At 39.0% G+C, this 26,309-nt stretch overlaps 1 protein-coding gene across 2 annotated transcripts in view; it reads left to right on the top strand.

Moving 5' to 3' along the window:
* The window catches only part of LOC142099239 (dimethylaniline monooxygenase [N-oxide-forming] 2-like), a 41,647-nt gene extending 23,901 nt beyond the window's left edge, over positions 1-17,746 (top strand). For both annotated transcript variants that reach the window (XM_075182489.1, XM_075182490.1), the window contains 5 exons: positions 3,160-3,302; positions 7,256-7,455; positions 13,847-14,202; positions 14,429-14,501; positions 17,196-17,746. In XM_075182489.1, the coding sequence (XP_075038590.1) occupies positions 3,160-3,302; positions 7,256-7,455; positions 13,847-14,202; positions 14,429-14,501; positions 17,196-17,547 (1,124 nt within the window). In that variant the 3' untranslated portion in view covers positions 17,548-17,746. The remainder of the gene's footprint in view (positions 1-3,159; positions 3,303-7,255; positions 7,456-13,846; positions 14,203-14,428; positions 14,502-17,195) is intronic.
* Positions 17,747-26,309: the final 8,563 nt, after the last annotated feature.

The following is a 26,309-nucleotide window of genomic DNA, read 5'->3' as shown; positions in this document are numbered from 1 at the left end:
GTAGCTACATTATGTTGGGGGCGTGGTCAAAATGGTGCGTTGATACATACATTATAATAAAACATTACATTTATCAGACCCTCCCCATCCACATTACGCCACCCCCCAGATACATTATGACACCCCCAGCCCACTGTACTTATCTATGCTTCTGATGCTGCTGACATTCCTGTAGAGTGAGCAGGGAAGCTCTTAGTTTCACGAGATTAATAAATCTCATGAGACTTAGAGCTCCTCGGCTTGCTCTGCAGGCTGTGTCCTGGGCGGAACTGGGAGCACAAATTCCTCCTGCTGACCAGAACTGGATTAAGGCTCGGGGGCCCGGCACTTAAGTCATAGGGGCTCCTATAATGTAATTTGGCTACTAGACAAATTTTTGACAAATACACAGGCAATACTGTGTGCACTACTGTTAGGTGCACGCAGTTCTGCCTTAACAAGCAGTACAGTGTGAAGTAGGACATATCTCCCAACTGTTCTTGTAGTCAGACCAAATCCTGACTAAGCGGGACAGTCACCCACCAAATTCAGAACAGTTGGCAGACTGTCCTGGTCTCTCCTACCTGTCTTGTCATGGTCACCACTTGTGGCTGCTGGTGTCTTTAGATCAGTTGCTGCTTGTCTGGATCCTGGAATGTTGGATGCCCTATTAGGAGAAAAAGTACATGAGTAAATGAAATTTAGCCCTGGTGTTAAATCAATATAGCATCCACGTTTTAAAATTAGGCCTCACTGCAGCCACTCATTAAAATACTACTATTCACATTTGATAAATAAATCTATTTCCCTCCAACTAGCCCTGACATTAAATAGCATTCCCATTTAATAAATAAAAATATTTTCCTCTCTCAAAACAACCCCAGCAAGAAATTAAATAGCATTTAAGTTTAATAAATATATCCATTTCCTACAACCACCCCAGGCATTAAATAACTCATAATCACATTTAATAAATAGACCTCATTTTCCACACACAGCCCCACATTCAATTAATAGCTCCCAAACCACCCCAGCATTAAATTAAAAATCCAATCACCCCATCTTAAATTGATAGGCCCCACTATTAAATTGCCCCTCCATCCCCCCACAAATTGAATAGCACCCAATAATTAGCCCCTACCTGCAATTCACCATTAGATTAACCAGCCGACCTCCCACATTATATTAAGACCCCCCCATCCACACATTATAGTCATACACCGATCCCCCCCCCCACACATTATAGTTGTACGCCGGCCCCCACACACACACACACATTATGGTCATACACTGACTAAACACACATTATGGTCATACACTGACCCCCCCACACACACATTATGGTCATACACCGGCCCCCACACACACACACATTATGGTCATACGCCGGCCCCCACACACATACAATAGTCATACCCTGTCACACACAAAACATACTATATTTTCACTGTCACACACGTACACACTATAATCATACCCTGTCACACACACATACTTTACATACCCTGGCACCCACATACTTTACATACCCTGGCACCCACATACTTTACATAATCTGGCACCCACATACTTTACATACCCTGGCACCCACATACTTTACATACCCTGGCACCCACATACTTTACATAATCTGGCACCCACATACTTTACATACCCTGGCACCCACATACTTTACATAATCTGGCACCCACATACTTTACATACCCTGGCACCCACATACTTTACATACCCTGGCACCCACATACTTTACATAATCTGGCACCCACATACTTTACATAATCTGGCACCCACATACTTTACATAATCTGGCACCCACATACTTTACATAATCTGGCACCCTCATACTTTACATAATCTGGCACCCTCATACTTTACATAATCTGGCACCCTCATACTTTACATACCCTGGCACCCACATACTTTACATACCCTGGCACCCACATACTTTACATACCCTGGCACCCACATACTTTACATACCCTGGCACCCACATACTTTACATAATCTGGCACATAAACTACCCCCCCCCTCCCTCCTTACCTTGTGCGCTCCGCGGCGCGCTGTGCAGTCTCTCCTATCACATGGGACGGCACCTATCACGTGGTGCGCGTCCCATGTGACATAGCCAGATCCATTCATAGAAGAGGAGGGGAGAAGAGGACGCGCGGCCACCAGGAAGTAAGTATACAGCCGGCCCCATTTCTCAGCGCACAGACTGTCATGCAGGAATTCTGGCATGACAGTCTTTGCGCTGAGCGATGGGGCCGGCCAGCTAGCAACCGGCCCATCTGGCCATCGGCCCTTCTGGCATTTGCCAGAAGTGCCAGATGGCCAGTCCGGCCCTGCTTAGCAACATAAGGCTGGTATGAGCTGAACAGAAGTGTGTAGTGAGGTAGTGACAGCCAAGGACCCTGGATGGAAGGAAGTAGGTCTTCAGATCCACCAGAAAATTTGGAGTGAGTTACTTACTCTTTTTCTTTGCTTTGCTCTCCTTAATAACTCAGGCTCACCATGTCTAGATATGGGAGAGCATATAAAGAAACCCCATGGAGAGGGATTCTGCAAGATGCAGTGTAGGAGTATTTAATTTGACCCAGAGCAGCAGATTTGACACCAGAGAGGTTGTTGTAGCCCAGCCCAATGTCCCAGGGATGTGTCTACCAACCAAGGCTGAGGGTGCACTGTATGGAGAGGGTGTTAGAGCCTGCGTAAATTTGAGTGAGTGTGTGAATCCCAGGAGCAACAGAGAGAGCACAGCAAGCATGTGAAGATAAAAAGTTTATTTTTCTAGAGATGGTCTGGTGCCCAAACCATTGAGACCTTTGTTTGTACTGCACCTAAGTTCCCTCACTTAACAGACACTGCTGTAAAACCCGCATGTGCAGGGGCCATCTGGTCACTTATGCCCAAACCCGAGAGATAGCCAGGGCAGTGGAAAGTGCAAGCAAGGAGGTGCATTATCCACCCTTCACACAGCCTGTGACAGGTCAGGTCTAATTATGTAACCAGCCCATAAAAGACTCTCCAATTCCTGTTTACTTTAGTAAACAGGAATTGGTAACACACAGCAGGAATTTAGTAACACACAGCTTTAGCCAAGCATATATTTATAGAGGTAATACAGATTTACCTAAAAGAAAATAATTATATTTGACCTTAACAGTCAACTTTTCTTTGCAGGCATAAACACATTTAAAGGACAATACTTTCATAGCCAGGAGTACAAAACCTCTGCAGGTTTTAAAGGAAAACGAGTTGTTGTTGTTGGAATGGGAAATTCAGGAACTGATATTGCTGTAGAGCTTAGTCGTATTGCAGCTCAGGTATGATCAAAATAGATTACATTTTTATATATTCTTACTAAAGAGTATGTACACCCTTTCATTATGTTAGCTTTTATGTTTTGTCTATAAATCACACAATTACTTTAACTCATACAGTATATATTAAAAATATTGTTGAACCCAATGAATATTTTATTATTAGAGAACTTAACAACATGCTGTAGTATGCAATGTCTTCAAAATATAATGGACCTGATTAATCAAGGGGAACACGAAGTGAACACTATTTCCATTTTTTTTTTTAAACAGATGGATATTGGGCACTTCTATCCAAGTTCAAGTAGATTAAAAGAAACAATTTGATTTGAATACTAGTATAAGTACACTCTGCCTATTCAGCACTTGCTATATGCAGACAGACAAAATACATTGCAGGATACGGCTAAAAATTGCGTATCTCACAGATGCCCAAGGCTTGAATCGGACGAATGTGTGTGCGCTCGACCTTGGCACTCCCTTACTGTACATTGCGTACATGCATATGCCCCTTCCCTCCCCCGCTCTGCCCTTGAAATCGTAGGCAGTTGGAAGTGTCATTTGTGTTCGAACTCGAATTGCATGCTCTTGTGTTCACTGGTGTAAAGTCTGTTTCAGAGCATGAGCAAACAAATTTCACACAATACACGGCTCGCAATAGGACTTGCATTCCTTAATGAATCAGTCCCAATATTATAAATTTGTTGCTTCCTCCTGTGTTTTTTCTGACATGAAATAAAACATTTTATCTAGTGCCTTACTGTTTAAATTATTTTTTTATCAGCTTATAAAAAATGAATGTACTTGTTCATCATATTTATTTTTTACTGTTAAAAGCAGCCATTCAGGTGCAAAATATTTAATATATATATATATGATGAAGTTCAAACTGAATGAAACGCGTTGAGGCTGTTCACTATCACCCACTCCTGGTACATTTGAGGCTATACTGTCTTCCTGATCTTTGAGAGTGATCCCTTTGAGAACTTCTGTGTGGAGCCAATTGGTGTTTACCTCATGAAATATCCAGAGATCTACACTGTTAAGCAGTATTCCCTTTATCCCAGGATTTCAGATAAGCTTTTAAACTTTATATACATTGTGAGTGTGCATTTTTTAAATGCTGAATAAATTATTTGTATATAAATACTACACTATATGGCTCTTTCCTCTTATAATACATCGGCTGAGTGGAGTTTGTGAGCTGTGACTGTGCTGTGACCGGTGATCCAGATATGTTATATCCACGCAAGCTATCTATACATCTGTTCCTGACCTACTAGGCTGATTGGAGGCCACGTTCAGGCCTTCCAGATACAGATAAGCTGTTTATTTATACCTGTTTGGTACGCTGCCACCTATTACTTTTTATTATATTTCACGGATGCCTTTGACATTCTTTCTTTTGCTTTTCTCTGTCTCGGTTTCGGTATATGGTTGGAATCTATTGGAAACTGGACGATATCGATCTTACCAGCTAGACATATATTTAAGTCTGCATTTCCGTTATACTACAGTACTAATTGACTGTCTGGGTGATTTAAACCAGCTAACACTGCTCTATTTGGTGCCACTATTCCTCCTACCTTTGTATATATTGATGAGATATATATATATATATATATATATATATATATATATATATATATATATATATATATATATATATATATATATATATATATATATATATATATATATTGATAAATATTATAATATTTTGTAAAATGTTTTTTTTTTTAACTTAAGTCATCTTAATTGAAGAAAGTTTATTTTCTTTTGGTAGTTTGGAATTATTCGGATCCCACATTAACTCACCATCGCTCTTGACCTACTGTTTTCAAATCTCTTGCTGCTGACTCAAATCAGCAAGTAAGTCATGTCAAACAGGCAGCCGCTGATTTGTCAACAGTTCATGTGGAAGAGGCGACACTGGTGACCTACAGTGGTATCTGTTTAACTAACAAGTACCAAATGAAAATAAGCTTGATTTAAATAATTTTAATTTAAGATAAAAAAAGCTAAATGTTTAAGTTGTATATTAATAGTATGCACCTGAAAGTCTATTTTTTAACAGTATAAAAGTAGAAATAAATAATACAATATATTAAATATATATAAAATAGTAAACATGCCCTTACCTTTCTCTCTCTCTCTCTCTCTCTTTTGCTCTATTTTCTTTCTTTGTTTCTCTCTTTTGAGATGTGTGGGAGGGGTGGGGATCACTATGTGCTGGCAGCAAAGTGGCTTCCATTGAATTACTTTGGTAGACATCCGCCTTATGGTATTGATCTATGTGACCATGCCAGTCACCGTCAAGGGAGCACCGTAGGACCATTTCTGTGTCAGTGAATGATATGCGGCCTGCAGCCACTTTGAGCTCTACCAGGCAGAATTAATACGTTATTTCATGATGAGCAAGAAAAAATAAATAACTCTGCCCAATGAAACATATATATGTATACAAATCACTTAATGATAAAGTATTAGTAAAAATTGAACTATTTAAACTTTTTTTTCAGTGAATTGGTCATTGTTCTTATTAGAACCCAAGTTTGGTGTGGAAAAATAGGGATTGTGTGGAATGCAATAAAAGTCAAGGCTACCTATAATCCCTCTTTTGCACTAGATACTGACTGTACACTGTACCCACCACTGCTTCTATTAACACTTTCATTATGAAAGGTGAACACAACAGGTACCTATTGTACCTGTCCCCAACTCATTCTGATGTAAACCACAAGTAAAGATGAATGTGCTATTCTAACATCTACAGAGGTCAGATTATTAGATAACTTTGTTATACAAACTCACTCAGCCCATTGTTCTACACTGATAAGGATATTGGCTAATTTTTTTTATAAAACTCACGAAGCCCAAAAAGGATTATATTTCCATGAGAGGAGTTGGCATCCTATGGCTTTTACATCTTGGCGATGGAGGATATAGTTTGTGGCTGGGGTCAAAGAAGAAGCTGAGACTGGGGATTGTTATTCCTGTCCAGTACGAATATCAAGGATCAGTGGCATTGGGCCTTGGCATTCCTGTTATGCTTGGTAAGATGTTAAAGTAAAAGAGATGAACCCGCCTAAAGAGGGAAGATTCCACGGCCTTTTACCTGCTGGAGTCTAGCGGCATTGAATGTAGGCCATATCAGAAGTATGCTTGTCAGAGTACCCAAGCTCCCAGTTTGCTGCAAATACCAAGGACTACCAAACAGCAGGAAGAACATTCAGTTAAATTATTCAGATATGTTTTGTGTTATTACAAATATTAGTATAATTTCCCATTATTTAATGGGTAAAATATTTCTTATCCATGCCATTTATTATGTGCTATTAAATTCAGCATTGTTCAACATCATATGATTTATAAATATTGATGATGGGGGATAAAGTATGTGTCTGGGTTCAAAGAAAAAGCTGGGACTGGGGATTGCTAATCCTGTTCGGTACACATGCCCAGGATAAGTACCAGTGGCATTGGATTGCTGTTACACTGTGGCAAGATGTTATGGTAAAAGGGGTTAGCCTGCCTAAAGCAGGGAGATTCTGTGTATTGATACCTGCTGGAGTCTAGCAGCATTGAAAGGAGGTGATTTCAGAAGCACTCTTTCCAGATTATCCAAGATCTTAACTTTGCTATAAAAACCAAGGCCTACCAAACAGCAGGGAGTACATTCAGTAAATCTACTTGGTTATGTTATCTGTGTCATTCACAATATTAGTGTGAGTTCCTATCATTTAACGTGTAAAAATATTTCATATTCTGTACTCAGCCCTTATTTCTCTCTGTGTTAGCTGAGCAGTACCAATATGGCACTGCTCAGCTAACACTAAGAGGGGCTACCAATGAATTTTGCCCTGAGACAGCTTTTCCTAGTTATCATATGCCACAATGTAATCGGTATAAAAACAAGCGTTGTTAAGTTATAACCTACATTTAATTCTATGTAGGTATTTCTCAGCACACGGAGAGGATCATGGGTTATGAGCCGAGTATTTGAACATGGTTACCCTTGGGATATCTGCTTTGACACACGCTTTCAGAACTGCCTGAGGAACACACTCCCATCATCTGTTATTACATGGCTGATGGAGAAGAAAATGAATGAGTGGTTTGACCATGCCAACTATGGACTCCAACCTCGTGACAGGTACCGTCTACTTGATTAAGCTTATTTTAGTGAAGATTTATTTTACCATCCAAACTAAGCTACTTATCAAACAATCAAACAATGGTATAAAATGTAAATGTAAAAAGTCAAGTTGTAAATAATGGCCCATATATACTAAAGCACAATTTAGATAAATTATAATTTAAAAGAACACTATTATGAAATAGAATATATTTTTATGGTCTATGCTTTTACAGGGGTTCTCCACCTAACACAGAAAATACCTGTCATGTTGGTGGTCAGATATAGTTACATTCATCCCCACCTGCATAAAGTGATCCTGCCAAACTTCGGCAGATATTTGACTCTCTCATGCCTTAACTTCTGTTTGGGACTACTATTTGACATCCCACCTGCCCTTACACATCTTGTTAATTCAATTCAAGCCAAAGTTTGGCATGATAGTGAGTATTAATGTTCCACTACGATCTGCCCCCTGTTAGTATATGGTTATGGAATTTGTAGATGAAGAACCCCTGTAACTACAAGGAAAGGTTCTCTAATCAATGCTGAAAAAATCAGATGGCAAGTTAATGTTTTTTCTTGCTGTGTAATTAATTTGTAGTCTCTGTGTGAGCAGGTCAATTGTGTGGATCACAAATGCCTTGAACAAAAGTCAAGGCACACTATATTTTGTTAATTAATGATCATAAAGCGGCTTCCTGTTTGCAAAACAGGGGCAACCAAAAAGCAATTTAAGGGCTTGTCAACATTTGGACAAATCTCATCAGATAGTCCCTGTATAGTAATATATTGGGGTTTCCAGCAGAGGGATTACCATAAATGGAATTAAGAATTACCACAAATTAAAATGAGCTAAAAAATAATTGGTTTAAAAATAATACTAGGTTGGACTTGACTTGATGTTTTCTCATTTACACAGTCTGACAGACTTTTTTTTTTAACACCTAGGAGCATTTCAAGTTTTGCCTCCTCAGAGTGAGCACCTTGAAGTGCACTAGGCAGATTATTTAGATGCACTGGTGCAAAACCAGGGTATTTGAAGTATGCACAGAAAAGCCATTTGTAAGTAAGGGCTATTGGTTACAGAAAGGAGGTTGCTTTAAAGTATACATCCCTTCAAAATTAAGGAAAATTTAATCCAACAATAAAGTCATCTGTCTAAAATGAAAAGCATTGCCCTCGTCAAAATATAAACTACACAATAAACGCCAATGGGCTTATTCGACCACACTGTTCTAAACCCTAAATACCTTAAAATAATGACTCGCATAATGAACCTGAAATAAACCACACAGACACAGTAATATATTTTGGTGAACTAAGGTCACAGTTTATTAATTATTTAGAAATTGTTAAAAATGGTGGCAACGAAAGCGGATGCAGGCAGGCTACCAGCCAAAACGAACTTTATAAGAATACTATAAAAGGGGTGACCAGCCGGCCCAAATACCCTGGCGCAAACCTTACGGTGACATAAAAACTCCACCCCCTCTGGCCTCACAGGTACGCTTACTAAAATGATACCCAGAGCACCTGCAAAGCTGACTCCCTAAAGAGACAGAATCGAAGGGAGGATGACTCCCGTGGCCAACCAAACTAACTGCGCCCTGTATTACCCACTGCCTGTACCGCTTTCCCATCAACGCAGCCTGTTTCTAGCAAACAGACAGCCTGCCACCATATGACCCTAGTAATGCAGCCAAGCATGTGTAAATTTACTCAATGAACAAGCTAAGGCCCATATCTGTTAAGTGGACCCCATCTGGCCTATAAAAGTGAGTATCACAAAACTTAATTGCAGGCTGAGGGATTGCCCAACTTCCTGCCCCTTTCAAATATTTTGAAACGGCTCTATTCCCTTGCCGTCTCATATCATCCATAATGAGACCGCTATGTGCACTTCTCCAGTTCCGACGAGAAATGATGTGTGACCAACCAATTCTCATAGTGGGCCATGCATTACCAACAAATTTAAGATCATCAATGATACGCAAGATCAGACCAATGGTTTTTCCCTTTACCAAGGTCATTACCACCGAGGTGAATAATCAAGATGTCTGGGGCATGGCTTACTTCTATTTTATCCAAGATGATCCTTTTAAAATTGGGCCAACACATTCCCCTCCTACCAATCCATTGTACATTTACCGGGACGGGGCACATATATGAATCCTGCGCTGCTGGGCGCTTGGCAGCCAAGTTAACAAATGTATGGCCAAAGTCCCAATCTTGCACTGGTGTTGTACCGGGTTCTGTAATAAAAATATATCCCCAAGTTCATAAGGCTTTCAACACACAACATAAAAATATCACCTATTCCTGAACAGATCTGACCCACAGTGACAAACTAAAATGTACTAATCCTGATGCATCTTGTTGGCAGAAATAAGAAGAGGAAAAAACAGTGACCTAAGTCACCTAAGAGACTCCAGACACAAGGGCTTTTTTGTTACTGTCAACCGTTTGCCTCTTTGCCTACTCTGACACAAGAAGTCTGTTCATAGGATACACATTGTGGAAGAATAGACAAGGCAATACTGCCATCTAGAGTCCACACTGTTAAACATACATAATAAGTTCTATTCCAATGATACATTGTATCAATACAAATACTATCAAACAAGTAACATGTATGTTTAATATGGACTAATTTATGGACTCTAAGAGCTTAAATATCATCAGCTCCTGTCCACATACCCACATTGAGGTCCTTTAGCAGTCAACCTTCTTTTGGAAGTGATATACAGGCTCCTATCGGCCCCACCACAGGGTCATCCATTTTTAATCTCTATTTTTTTCAACACTACTTTTATTATATTTCGCTCGCTTTATTTGGGGTCACACCCATATTGACCAGTTTTATGTATACCAATAAAAATTGAATGTATTAATGTACTTATCTACTACTCACATGTGCCTGGAGTGCTACTTAGGGCACTGTTTTTTCCTCTTCTTATTTCTCATAATTATATGTGGCTTAGCACCCCCTCACCTACACTCTACTAATATAAAGTATCAGTGAGGTTAGGTACTGTCCTGTGTAGAGCGGTTTTCCCTTCCCCTCTCCTTTTCCCCTTTTTTTTTTGGCATCTTGTTGGCAAGCAACATATCGCGGATAATACGTGTGAAGAAACAAGCATAGGAGTCGGTGACGGGGTCAGGGAAGAAAGACACCCATATAAAGGTAAAAACCTTAAAAAACCTGGAAGGTGCTCATTCTGTGAGAACCTTTTTTTCTGAGGAAAATAAGGAAATCCCTTCATGCCCCCAATTCCAAAAGCGACGAGCGGGAGAACCATGGGTAGCCTATTGTGGGATGGAAGATTAGAGTTTAGTGGGTCTGATATATTTTTTATATGCAGCTGACTTCCACCCGCCTAGCTGCTTGATGCTCTCCATGGAGGACCCTTCTACTGCCACAGAGGTGGCTGCATCAATTCTAAATGAATGGGTTCCGTAGCTAGATGGATCCAAGCCAATCTCAGCCACACATTTCTTAAATATAAAGTTAAATTGGTATTTCGTAAAGGGGCGAGCAATCTAAGTGGATCAACCACTCCATACCGCCAGAAGGTCTGACCTTCAAATAGGCTTTTGCCAACGCAACTGGACAAACCATAACATTCGGCTGTGGTGACAAATTAATCCAACACCCCTTACCCAATTGGTACATTTTAGACTTATGAAGCTTGCACAACAAAGATGCATCTGAAACACAAACATTCTTAATGAGCATTTCCACATTAAAGGTAGATTTAGCTTGAGAAACAAGCTCGCCAACTCTAAAGGCTCCAAAATATGCCATGGAAAAGGCTAAACTGAAAAGCAAACCTTCATAATCGTAAACTGTAACTACGTGCGCTTTACTTAGTAATTCTTTCAACATTTTAGTATCAACTGGGCACCTCGTATCCTCTGCTGCTGGTCTAATCCTAGCCCGCCCTTTAAGCACCTTCCTAATGAGGAAACCTTTAGTATAAACTTTGTGACCTCGCAGTTGCGCAATGAAAGATATTCCTGCTAACAGGGATGAAATTAATGCTTTGGAGACTCCTAGACTGTATTTATGCCAAACAAATTCCATTATACACCTCTCGATCAGCTTGATGCTGTCCCGCCTGGCTAGAGAAAAGGTACCACTCACGCCATGCTGCTTTGTATGCCTTCAAAGTGGAGGGAGCCAATGATTCCTCTGCAAGCCCCTCCATGCCGGCTCGACAATCTGCCAAACATGAGAAGGACAGGGAGTACCATTTGCTTCCGCATCAGACGTCAACTCTCTGAACTTAAGCCAGTCAAAACGGGAAAGTGAATCGGCTAACCCATTATCAACACCTAGAACATGCCTGGCTCTAAATACAATATTGTGTTCTGAGCAGCGCAAAACCAGTTGCTTAATGAGCCTAATCGCGGGGGCCGATGTTGCACTTTGTCTATTAACCGCTTGAACTGCTCCCAAATTATCACACCAAAAAACTATCTTGCGATCTCGCAGGCGGTAAGCCCAAAGTTCCATTGCCACAATAATAGGGAAAAGCTCAAGGACAAGTAAATTAGCAGTCAATCCAGATGAAAACCATTTAGCAGGCCAGGGGGAGGCACACCAGGACCCTTCAAGAAAAGCGCCAAAACCAACTAAACAGCAGAGTCTGTAAAGAGCTGAAGCTCTCTATTGGTCACCATCGGGTTCATCCAAATGCGAACTCCATTGAAACGCACCAAAAATGTGTCCCAAGTCACCAAATCATCTTTAATTTCGCGGGAAAGCCTAATTTTTTTATGGACCCCGGTCATTCCGCAGAAGGTCCTCTGCAATTTCTGACGAAAAAACTTTTCCCATAAGCAAGGTTAAATAAAAACTTTTTGTGATATAATTATCTGAGAACTTGTCCTGCTGCATCTAGCACTGTTGCACGAGTAGAAAGGAGGAGCAACACCTCTTCACACAGGATTATCAGCACGTCTCCAGACTCCACCCCAGTCACCTCATTGCCCATTAAAAAAATTAACAATTTAACTCTTTAGGGTAAACAATCAGTGTGCCTAACACAAGCACAGCGTAAGTCTGCTCCTCTCTATTCAGATCCTTGATTTTCCTTATGATGCTTATTAACTGGTCAAGGGTTATTTACAATGTGCACTATTGCATTAAAACTACTGCAACCAATCAGACATTTGTTTTAGTTGCTTTCATTGTCTTTAGTTTGTTGTTATGTTTTCAGTTCCCATTTCCTCTTTTGAAAATTTGTTACCAAATTGTGGGAGTAACTTAATTTGTAAATTTGCATTATTTTAATTTCTGTATTACAACTTGAGCAGTTCTCAATTTAGAAAATGTTATCTTATCTATATCAGTGATGGGCAACCTGAATCACTTTAGAGGCCACATGGTGCAACCCTTTAATCTTCAAAGCACCTCACATCACCCTTAATTTCAGTAATAACGTACAACAATACATTTAATTTAAAAAGAAAGCACAGATAGGTATCTGTAATAACATCAGCAGACATTTTTAAAAAGTGTTTCAGGCTATAACAAACAAATCTGGCAATCATCATCATCAGCTATTACTATAGAGAACTGACATCAGTGAGTGAGTTCTCTGATGTAAATTAGGAAGGAGCTGGGGGCCGCAGGTGAGGGCTTGGAGGGCTAAGACACAAAGCTCTAATTCCGAAATTAGTGGTTTTTGTACATGCTCAGATGTAAAAGAAAAAAATATATTATACACCAAGACAACAATTTATGTTCAACTAAACATTAACCCCAATATGTGCTGCAAAGTGCACATTTAGAAATTTGCAAAGTGGAGCTCAAAGATTGTATAACTAGAACTTCACACCTCTGCAAAAAACACCTGTTCATGTGTGAAATTGAATTTGCTGAAGGTTCACTGCAGCTTTGCTCCTATCTAAGAGCAAAGAATTGCTGTAGTTAAAAAACACCAGTGATGATTTTAGATATAAAAATAATGTTATTTAGATAAAAAGAAAATATGTTCTACAATTTTTCTTCTTACCTACTTGTGGTCACTTACTGAATATTGTGGCTTGTAGACTGGCCCCGGGTACTACAGTACTTACAGTGCGAGTTTGTTATTTATATATGTTTGTGTTTATATGACATGTATGTATATGTAATGTTTATAGGAAGGAAGTAGTTTGACTGTTTGATTGAGAAAAGGTTCAGGTGGTATGAAAATCTAGATTAGTATTTATTTAGTTGGTACGAAGAAATTAATGCTAACTGCAATCATCTTATAGTGTATCGAGAGATGCAATGTCATGATCAAAATTTTAGCAATAAAATGCAGTACTTAATGATTTGCCTAAAATATGAAATACTATAAAGAGTAGTTGTTTGTTTGTTATGCTAATGTCTGATATTTTGTCCCTTATTTCATAGCACCCAATTTAAAGAGCCTTTGTTTAATGATGAACTGCCGAGTCGCATAACCTGCGGATACGTGGTGGTGAAGCCAAATGTGTCAGAATTCACTGAAACTGCTGTAAAATTTGATGATGGGACTATTGAGGAAAACATTGATGTTGTTATTTTTGCTACGGGCTATCGCTTCTCCTTTCCCTTCCTGGATGAATCCGCTATTAAGGTTGAAGATAATATAAACAATTTATACAGAAACATCTTTCCCCCGGACTTGACAAAGCCCACTCTGGGTGTCCTTGGCCTCATCCAACCTCTTGGTCCAATCATGTCTAGTACAGAAATGCAGGCTCGCTGGGTGGCCAGGGTCTTTAAGGGTAAGATTATAGGACTGGGCATATAGAGGGAGAAGTGCCTATATATTAATCTTAATCTTACTTTTCTTAATTTTATTACATTATCATATAATATTGACTATAACATATTGTCAAGATCAATAATATAAAGAAAAGCATGTTTGAAGTTTTAATGTTGGGCATGCCCTTCTATGTGGAACACTATTTCATACTGCTTATGTGAGTGAGATCGTATTTTTCGTTCCAGGTTTATGCAAATTACCACCACCAGATGAAATCATGAGGGATAATGAAAGGAAAAGAAAAATTTCCATAAAAAGGTATTTCTTCATTTTTTTCATTTGTTCACAATCAGCTGGATGTATGCTAAAGAGATATACATTATACACTCTACACATCATTTTCTGGCCCATTAAAAGAAGATGCCATTTTAAAACTGTACTTGTGCATCTTTGTATTCACTGACCTTCACATTATCAGTTTGTGATAAAACCATGTGTAAGGAAAAAATAATTTCATTATTAAATTAATATTTGCCACCTAAATGCTACCTGGTATTTTTTGCAATCCTCTATTTCAATCACTAGTCCCAAAGCAGGGCAAGATGTGCCTATGGTGTGCAGCAATATCAGCCACTTTTTCTTTTTTAAATTTCCACATGAGACACTGTTTAGTTTATGAGCACAGTGCAAACTGCAAGGTAGGACATTATAGGGATTGTGGACATATAATGCTAACCCATTTCTTGAAAAAATTATAGTTTAATCTATAGTTTTTTTTTATAATTTTGTTAGTGATCTTCTTTTAAAACAAGATAATCTTCTAGCTTAATTAGGACTCTGATGTGCCCTGGGTTTTCCAGGATCTCCTTTTGTTGTATTATTGACAATACTTTTATAAATGATAAAATCCAGATGCACTCAAATGAACAGGATACATGGGGATAGGGTTTCTTTAACTGATTTCCGTACTTAGAATCCAAAATGAGAATTGGGTGCATTTTATGACCTGAGCAAACTTCAGGTGACAGGTCACATATATTTTTTAATTTCAATATTATTGGAGCCCTAGGTGTAGCTCAGGTTAACCTGTGTATTCAGAGTACATAATAATATATCGACAGTCTCCCTTCCAATACAGAGCTCATCTGCAATCAGCTGTAGTGCCATTAGTCACACTGTCACACAGAGTGATGTATTAATTTAGAACAGTTTAATAATGAAGAGAGCTGACCTCAAAGGGAATTTATTATGAACACCAGACAGAAAGCGCTCAAGTTCTATGTCCTTAAAATGTTAAGGTTAGTTTAGTCAGTTGCAGCATTTAAGTTTAACCCTTGGGAGTCTTAGTATTGGGTGAAGTGACCAAACATTACAATTAGATACACTCTGATACGGTCTCTGCTCTTGTATTCTTCATAATAGACCCACAGAGTTAAATTGTTGTCTAGCTTGCACAATTTTACCCAATGTACTATTGCAGGTTTGTGGATGAGGCAGGAGATACACAAAGTAGAAAGAGAAAACAATCATGTGGGCAGCACGGTGGCTTAATGGTTAGCACTTCTGCCTCACAGCACTGGGGTCATGAGTTTGATTCCTGACCATGGCCTTATCTGTATGGAGTTTGTATGTTCTCCCTGTGTTTGTGTGGGTTTCCTCCAGGAGCTCAGGTTTTCTCCCAGAACTCCAAAAACATACTAGCAGGTTAATTGGCTGCTATTAAATTGCCATTAGTCTCTCTCGGTCTGTGTGTGTGTATGTAAGGGGACTTAGATTGTAAGCTCCAATGGGGCAGGGACTGATGTGAATGAGTTCTCTGTACAGCGCTGCAGAATTGGTGGCGCTATATAAATAAATCATACTTGCCTACTCCTGGAAACCTTTTTCCGGGAGAGGGGGCGTTACTGGAGGGCGGGAGACCGTAATTTCCGTTGCGGGTGCGGCGCCAAAATGACGCGATTGGCCTCGCCCCGCCCCCTCCCACCCTCCAAAATGGCGTTATTCACAGAGAATTGCGTCAAATGACGTGATTCAAGGTGAATTCCGGGATGCGAGAGAAATGCAAGCTCTCGCGGGAGCCCGGGAGACTGACCCAAATTTCGGGAGTCTCCCGGACTTTCCGGGAGAGTTGGCAAGTATGAAATAAATATTGTCCTTACCTTCATTAATGTAAATGATTCAAATTTATCTTAAAATACTGCTAGTTTCAGCCTCATATATGTCTTGAATTAATCATAGGATTGACCCCAATAAACCCAGCTCCTCAGCAATTCATGTTATACTAAAATCTCATTATGCATCTTTGTGCTTCACATAAAAATGGGCTCATGCAAACAAACATTGAGTGCATAATGTCATAAATTGTAATATATACTGCGGGCAACAATGTTGCACTCTCATAAATGAGCTTTAGGGGCAGATTCAATTCCCAGTGTTTTTCTAAAGAACAAAGCGGGCTGCAAATTATTACCGTTATTACGGTAATTTTAACTCAGGTTTTTGCTTGTTTCTCACAGAATAGCGAGCAAAAGTGAAAGCTGAAATTATCACAGTAACGGTAATAATGAGCAGCTATTACCGGAGTAATGGTAATAGTGCACGGCCCTTGTTGTTCTAAAGAATAACGTTGGGAATTGATTCTCCTCCTTAATGTATTCTTCAGGCATAATAACCTGGGGAATTCTGAATATGAATACAACACAGCAAGCAAGTCAGTTGAGTTTTGGCTAGGGTCACAATCTCCACGCTGGTAAGTGCGAGTGCAGGAATGGAGTTAAGCAACCCAAAAAAGCGTGGATGAAGGGATCTAAGTCAAGGGGTTCCTACAGTTCTACTACATATAGGGAAAGACTTTTAGTAAAAATGCACTTTGTTAAAATCTACTTAAATACACTCTATTCTAGATTTAGCACAGTCTGAATGAGCATTATATTGGCCACCTCTTTTAAATTAGTCCATAAAATAAAAATATTTTTTATGATCTTTGTCTTTGTTTATTCTTACCTATCACAGGTTTGGTACAATAAGAGAAAACAGACTACAGCTGGATTACATTGAATATTTGGATGAGCTCACTATAGACATAGGCTGTAAGCCTAATATTTTGGGACTATTTTTCACAGATCCCATTCTAGCTCTTACACTTTTCTTTGGACCTTGCACACCAGCTCAGTTCCGCCTTGTAGGCCCAGGAAAATGGCCAATGGCCAGGAAGCAAATCATGACCACATGGGATCGGATTTTGAAGCCAACTAAAACTCGTGTGTTAAAAAGAAATGAGCAGAAATCAATGTCAATTGTATTTGGACTAGGGGCACTGTGTTTCCTTGCTCTGCTGATAGCTGTAGTTATGTACAAAAACTAATTTGTTAAATACATTTATATATTGTAGGTTGATAAATTAGTACTGAAGTATATTTTCAACCATATTTTTTTGTCAGTTGTGAAAATAAATACTGCATGTAATACTATCACATAATTAACAGGACTCTAACACTATACTTTTTATATTGTCCCTTTGTATTTTTCTAATGCAAATATTAAAGTATAAATGTATAAAGATATTCTGACTTTAGGACTTTACCTGGTTTCTATGATGGTGATACTAAGTCTGCTTTCAGAGCTCACCATTCAGTGCAGTTGCCATTGCTGTCTTTATAATCAATCTTCTAGAATTTTTCTGTCAATCTTACAGAGTTTAATTCAATCAACACATTAGATTTGGGGTGACACCTGGTACCAAGAGATAGGTGTAATGTTTAAAGGGTAAAGTAAGAATTAATTGTGGCATACGTAGGCTCAGAAACAACCAAATATATTGCAGATAACAGTCAAAAAGATAGCAAATGCCCCCCTGACTTATCTTATAGCCTCCACAGGTGGATACCATAAACTTGTGTCTAGCATATACATTCCATTGTGTTATACATAAAAACACAAACATTTATGAAGTTAGAGTACCTCTAAGAATGTAAGAAAGTTACATTTTTATAGAAACATAATAATATTTTATATCAGTAATTGCTATTATTCACCATGAGGCAAAATAAAAATTCAAAATATGTGGTGTTACAACTGGTGTTGAAGTGTTGCTGCCAGCTAGTGACCTGCAAATTATGCTAGAATTTGTATTTCAATAACAAATGTATTGAGCAAGAGTGTCTTAAGAATAAAGTATAAAAATTACTGTATGTGTAAAGGTTAAATACATGTTTCATATTTGCCTACTTGTAAAAAAGAAGGTTAATGAGCAGCGCTAATATTAGCTCTGACTAAATCTATCCATGCTAATGCATACAAATGGCCTGATGCACAGTTAAATGTACACCCATTTACATAGCGTAAATGTTATGAGTTTGCTATTATCATCATCATTTATTTATGTAGCGCCACTAATTACGCAGCGCTGTACAGAGAACTCATTCACATCATTCCCTGCCCCAATAAAGCTTACAGTCTAAATTCCTTAACACACACACACACACACAGACAGTCTAGGGTCAATTTGATAGCAGCCAATTAATCTACTAGTATGTTTTTGGATTGCGGGAGGAAACCGGAGTGCCCAGAGGAAACTCACACAAACACATGGAGAACATACAAACGCCACACAGATAAGGCCATGGTTGGGAATCGAACTCAGGACCACAGTGCAAAAGTGCTATCACTAAGCCACCATTCTGCCCATGTTATGCACATGCATGATTTTGCTCATGCATTAAGAAACTAAGTACCTATATCTATAGAGGCATCTGTGTGGAGTTTTAATGTTCTCCCCGTATTTGTGTGGGTTTCCTCCAGGTCCTCCGGTTTCCTCCCACACTCCAAAAACATACTGGTAGGCTAATTGGCTGCTATCAAAATTGACCCTAGTCTCTCTCTCTCTCTCTCTCTTTCTCTCTCAGTCTGTCTGTGTGTGTATGTTAGGGAATTTAGACTGTAAGCTCCAACGGGGCAGGGGCTGATGTGAATGAGTTCTCTGTACAGTGCTGCGGAATCAGTGGCGGTATATAAATAAATGGTGATGATGATGATGATGTCTATGCAGAGCTGCATGCATCCACACTTGAAGTTGTGACAAGAGAGGGAAGGGGCGTTTTAAGGTAGACCGTGTATAGTAAAGGTGTGTTCAAGGATTTCCGAACCAATGTAGACCTGAATGCAGACATAGATACGCTTTTTACAGCTATATTATTTGCACCAGTTTAGGGGTGCAAATACATGATTATGATGGCGAGCAACAGCACTAGCTAACCACTCTGATTGGGATTTCACCTATGAAGCTGCTGTGTACTTTCTTCATTGATCATGCATACAGTATATTATAGGATTTTGTATGTGCATTCAAAAATTTGGTTAATTTCATTCATATGCAAAAAAAGGAAGGTTACATCTGCTGTATTATGTGAAGCCTACTAGCAAATGTGTTGTTCCCTATGAAAACAAATGTTTTCAAAGCTTTATTGCACTTACACCCACAAACACAAAACCAGGTTGTAAGTGCACCTGCCGTAAACTTGGCTACAGGTTCAAAGCTGGATGCATTTTCATCTCAAGATGCACATGACTCAGCATATGAGATGCGCCCGACTCACCATATGGTCTGAAATATGTTTGTATGCAACCTGTTGGATCATAAATCATTTGAGACAAAGATACATAACCACATTAAAATAATAATGTTATTATAATGAAACAAAAAATGTCATTTGTTCAGGATGCTGTAACTTTACCAATACATAATAAATAAGATCAAAGCGGTAATATAAAAAATAAATTTGCATCCAATATTTTGTATTTCATAATGCTCCTTCTTTAGGAACTAAACAGTCCCATATTAGATAAACAGAGCATTGCAAAACAGAGAGCCCCAATGTGATTTGTTTTGTGAGCTGTTACCAGAGGAATGAAAACTGTACAACTGGCAATGAAGATCCTACAGTGGATAAAGTTATTTAAAACAGTAATAAAGCTCACCATTACATGTCTGTCCTGGAGTAGTAAATCTGATGATCTAGAGATTCATTCTGAGTTCCTTTTGATATTATGAAGCAATCTCTGCTGCTTTATCCCTGGAATGTAAATAATATAGAACTAAAGAGAATATAACCGCTCATTGGCAAAATACAATTTTACCCTAAAATTAGTCCATTAAACTACTTACCATTTCATCATAATTTCCTGTGTTATGTATATTTTAAAGGATCGCAGAAGCCACCATGAGAGAAATGGATGCCACTCAGTTGATTGTAGGTATGAGTGGGACATAAAGAAAAAGAACTTTCTCAATTTCAGGTTATTGACTAGTCTCTTATATAGTCATACTTACCAACTTTCTGAAGTTGGCTTCCGGGAGCCTGCCGGGGGAACTGGGCGTGATGAGGGGCAGGGCTCCAAAATTTGCATCATTTTGGACCCGCCCCTGTAACGTAATGATGCAAACGCGTCATTTTACAGCAGGGGGTGGGGCCAAACGCAGCGATTCCCGGTGAATCGCGGCGTTTTGGACCTAATTCTGCCCACTTCCTAGTGAAGTTGCCACACTCTCCCGGGAGTCCGTGAGATTCACGCGAAATGCGGGAGTCTCCCGGACATTCCGGGAGAGTTGGCAAGTATGTATACAGTACTTGTGCATTCAGGAGGTGCCAGAATCTCAAACAAACTAAAAGACTATGGTCCAAGCTAAGGCTTCATACACCCCAGCTTTAATTTTCAGTGTTTCGCATGTGCTCTTATAAACTGTTAAATGCTATTTGATGCTGGTAATCCAAAGAAAATATAAGCAAATGTACACACATTTTCTTTCAAGCATTTGCTTAGATTTGCATCAATTTCACTTGCAGCATTCACAAGTGTTAATGCACAGTAAAATGCAATAGGTAGGTACCTTCACTACAAAGACATTCTTCACATTGAAGAGACTTGTGTACACTGTATTTTCATTCACCGTTGAGAGAAAAAAAAATACCTACATTGCATGTCTTTATATAACCCTCAATATCATAAGAGATCTTTGTATTCCAATACTAACTTTAGAGAGTAGATAACAGTATAACATGACATAAGTATAAGAGATGTAATATATATTAGCTTAATATCACTTTTATCATGAATCACTATTAATTCAATTGCTCCTGTAACATTCTACTGATTTTAATGAGAAAAAGAAGAAAAATGCAAAAAAACTTAATATGTATTTTGCAATAAGAGTTAAACTGTAAAAGGGAAAGTTAGTGTTAAATCTTGGTATGTGTTCATAAATGCAAAGATTCAATACAGCATGGCTTACAGTCACAATAAGACACCATTCACTCATCTTATGGCAACAGCAGCAGTATCGCTGGGTCCCCAGACTATTTTTTCTGCCTTTCTATCTTTCTTCCAAACTCCATACCTTTTATCCTGTCTGTGCTATGAATATCATCAGCATCATCATCATTTATTTATATAGCGCCAACATATTCCGTAGTGCTTTACAATTGGGGAAAAACACAGTAAACTAATAAACAAACTGGGTAAAACAGACAAAGAGATGAAAAGGCCCTGCTGGCAAGCTTACAAACTATGGAATAGTTCACCCTTAATCTGAAATTTATAAGGACTGAGCCATAAATGCCTAATAATTTTATCTGTTGGTAGTGTATCACAGCGAGGAGTTATTTAAACAAAGTTTTCTCCTACATAATTATTCTTAACCTGTTTCTCACAATCACAATTTTCCTTTATTTTCCTAGTAGTTATGAACAATATTTAACATATATATGTTAGAATATACGTAGGTATTGTCAGTACCAGCAGTCTTAGACATCACTGGAGGGCCTCCAACACTTAGCAGTCCACTTATTGCTGGGCTTCCCAATTAGAATCCTTAACAGAACTCAGCTGGGCTCAATCTCAGTCTAGAGATAACATAACTAGTCTCTCAAGTGGTGACACTATCCTCCAATATTAATGATACATGCAGGGAATTACCAATCAACCAGCCACTATAAGAATGTGCTCTGTGCACTCCTCAGTGCCTGAGTCCAACATTGATACTTCCGCTCCAGGACTATACTAGGATGTATTGCAGCTATTCATCTTTCCTCAATTCCTGTGTTCAGTCTCCCCTACTGCAGCACATCCATCATAATATTTCCATCTGCTGTGTTTTAAGCAGAGTACTCATACCAACTAAGTTCTCTGCTGCTTTCACAGAGGGAACCTCTGTACTGGGTTGTGACCTGGGTCCTCACTGAGTGAAGTCCACTTCCTCTTGCCGGGATCCCTGGTGAAGTCCAGTTGGAGTCCTAGGGCTAGATTTACTAAGCTGCGGGTTTGAAAAAGTGGGGATGTTGCCTATAGCAACCAATCAGATTCTAGCTTTCATTTATTTAGTACCTTCTACAAAATGACAGCTAGAATCTGATTGGTTACTATAGGCAACATCCCCACTTTTTCAAACCCGCAGCTTAGTAAATCTAGCCCCTAAAATCTACTTGTTGTGCCAATCCCACCTGCTAGTTATTGCCATCTGTGTGTGTACTTAGCTACATTGCTGTATATCTCTGTTCTACAGGGTCACTGCAATATATACTCTGTTGTATCTATTTGTTTTCTACAAAGAAAGGAAAAGAAAAAGGAATACTAACTGGGGAAGGCACACCTCAGATATGTGGTAAAAGTGTCAGCAACAAAGGATTAATACTAGAGATGGTCACTGACCCCCGTGTTTTGGTTTTGGATTCGGTTTTGGATCTGGATTACCGTCGTGTTTTGGTTTTGGTTTTGGTTTTGCAAAACCGCCATTGCGTGTTTTGGTTTTGGTTTTGGTTTTGTTTGGTTTTGTTTTGCTATTTTGTTGGAAAATACATGTTTTTGTGCCTAAAATAACCCAATTTAGTGCTCCAACTGTTTTAGAGATAAGTAATCTAATTGTTGAGGTAATAAATCATCCAAAAAAACTGTTTAATTCTTCGTTGGTAGGCCTTCATTTATTCTACACACAAAACAGATTGTCTTCCTCTCCATCTATGCATATTGGCAATGCAGCCATCGTCTTTGAATCTATATTACACCCTACACTTATAGTTAAATATGTAAAGAAATGGAAAAAGACAGTTTGCTTTCTGTCTCTATAGGCCCCCTCCACTTTTTTAAAAAAACAAAAAATTCAGCCATTATAGACTGTACAATATTAATTGACATGGAGAAAGCCAGTTTGGTTTCTGTCTCTCTAGGCCCCCCTCCACTTGTATAAAATACCAAAAAATCCAGCCGTTATAGACTGTACAATATTAATTGACATGGAGAAAGCCAGTTTAGTTTCTGTCTCTCTAGGCCCCCCTCCACTTGTATAAAATACTAATAAATTCAGCCGTTATATACTGTACAATATAAATTGAAATGGACAAAGGCAATTTGGTATCTGTCTGCATCATAATCATCAACATCATCATTAGCGCCCTCGTCGCCTACACAAATCTCCCCCTCATCCTCTTCTAATTCCAAAGTGGCATCCTCAATTTGGGTATCAGCGGCTACACTCGGGCTATTAAGGCACACATCAGCAGAATGCTCACGATTAGACATCCCACTGTTGGATGGACTCTCCACAGGGATTGTTGTCATTTGTGAATAAGAGCAAATATTCTCCTGTAATGCCTCACTGTTATCTTGCAGCTCGGCTTTGACGCGTAACAGTAGTTGTGCACCAATTGTAGGCTGGGTAACTTTTTGGGATCTGCCACTAATAGCCAAAGGTGAAGGCCTCATTCTCTCTTTGCCACTGCGTGTGTAGAATGGCATGCTTGCAATTTTTTTTTTATCGTCACTTAACTTTTGCTCAGTTACACTTCTTTTTCGCTTCAATACAGTCAATTTTTTTTTGGTTTTTGTTTTTTGCACTAATTTGAAAACACTCTGTTGTTTGACATCGCCTTGGCCAGATGACGTACTGGGAACACTAACATCAGGACTGGTGACAGAACCTGGTTGCTCATTCAGATCATATGTGGACTGCTTTGGATTCATTCTGAGCGCAAACCACTGGGGAGTGCTAAAAATTATTTAGTAGATTCTGCTGACAGTTATGACTTTTGACAGCCAGAAATATTAATGCACAATTAGGGAGGACACCCCAAAAGCACTGAGGTGTGCTACAAATTATTTAGTAGATACTGCTGACAGATATGACTTTTGACAGCCAGAAATATTAATGCACAATTAGGGAGGACACCCCAAAAGCACTGAGGAGTGCTACAAATTATTTAGTAGATACTGCTGACAGAAATGACTTTTGACAGCCAGAAATATTAATGCACAATTAGGGAGGACACCCCAAAAGCACTGAGGAGTGCTACAAATTATTTAGTAGATACTGCTGACAGAAATGACTTTTGACAGCCAGAAATATTAATGCACAATTAGGGAGGACACCCCAAAAGCACTGAGGTGTGCTACAAATTATTTAGTAGATACTGCTGACAGATATGACTTTTGACAGCCAGAAATATTAATGCACAATTAGGGAGGACACCCCAAAAGCACTGAGGAGTGCTAAAAATTATTTAGTAGATACTGCTGACAGATATGACTTTTGACAGCCAGAAATATTAATGCACAATTAGGGAGGACACCCCAAAAGCACTGAGGAGTGCTAAAAATTATTTAGTAGATACTGCTGACAGAAATGACTTTTGACAGCCAGAAATATTAATGCACAATTAGGGAGGACACCCCAAAAGCACTGAGGAGTGCTACAAATTATTTAGTAGATACTGCTGACAGAAATGACTTTTGACAGCCAGAAATATTAATGCACAATTAGGGAGGACACCCCAAAAGCACTGAGGAGTGCTACAAATTATTTAGTAGATACTGCTGACAGATATGACTTTTGACAGCCAGAAATATTAATGCACAATTAGGGAGGACACCCCAAAAGCACTGAGGTGTGCTACAAATTATTTAGTAGATACTGCTGACAGATATGACTTTTGACAGCCAGAAATATTAATGCACAATTAGGGAGGACACCCCAAAAGCACTGAGGAGTGCTAAAAATTATTTAGTAGATACTGCTGACAGATATGACTTTTGACAGCCAGAAATATTAATGCACAATTAGGTAGGACACCCCAAAAGCACTGAGGAGTGCTACAAATTATTTAGTAGATACTGCTGACAGATATGACTTTTGACAGCCAGAAATATTTATGCACAATTATGGGGGACACCCCAAAAGCGCTGGGGAGTGCCAAATATGAAGAAAAAATAATAAACCTCTATCCTCCTCTCTGCACTAGCGATTTTGGTTAGAGCAATTGCAAGAACAATATTGTATTCTCTGTCCCTGCTCTAATTAGCCTATGACTACACCCTGCTCTCTCCCTCTGTCAAATGGCGATGGATTGCTGTGGAGGCGTGTATTTATAAAGCTGAAGTATCGCGAGAACCGAGCCCCGAGATCCGACGATGTCACAATGACGTTCGGCCTCGATTTGGATTCGGAATGGGCGGGAGAGTACCGAGCTGCTCAGCTCGGTACTCGGATACCCAAAGTTCGGGTGGGTTCGGTTCTCGGAGAACCGGACCCGCCCATCTCTAATTAATACCAACTTGAGACCCTCTTCTAAAGCCATAATAGCACACTCAATTTTGTACTCGAAAAAAAACTAAATTTTTATTGATGTGTATTTTAAATAAAATATAAAAAGTGTAATATTAAAAATTCGGAGTATAAGATATTAAAGTAATTTTTATCGCTTACCAAATAAACATTGTCCAATGCGATTATTGTGGTTCCAAAGCAAAAATATATTTAATTTTAAAATATAGCAGGATTACAACAAGCCATCATAACGCATATTACAATAAAACAGGAAAGTATAAAAACCAAATACATTAAAAAAAATTTAACACTGTTTTATTCTGGTTCTCATCCTACCTTTCTAATCGCTCTTTCACTGTTAATTTCTCTGGGGCCACTACTGCTCTGCTTCCTTTATCAGTTGGAGTATCGCAAGGCTCAATGCTAGGTCCTCTGCTGTTCTCTATCTATACTGCTTCTCTTGGAAATCTAATAAGTTCCTTTGGATTTCAGTATCTTCTCTATGCGGATGATACCCAAATTTATCTATCTTCTCC

This window comes from Mixophyes fleayi, chromosome 8, assembly GCF_038048845.1.
Source record: "Mixophyes fleayi isolate aMixFle1 chromosome 8, aMixFle1.hap1, whole genome shotgun sequence".
NCBI lineage: Eukaryota > Metazoa > Chordata > Amphibia > Anura > Limnodynastidae > Mixophyes > Mixophyes fleayi.
This window is presented reverse-complemented; position numbering and strand designations above follow the sequence as displayed.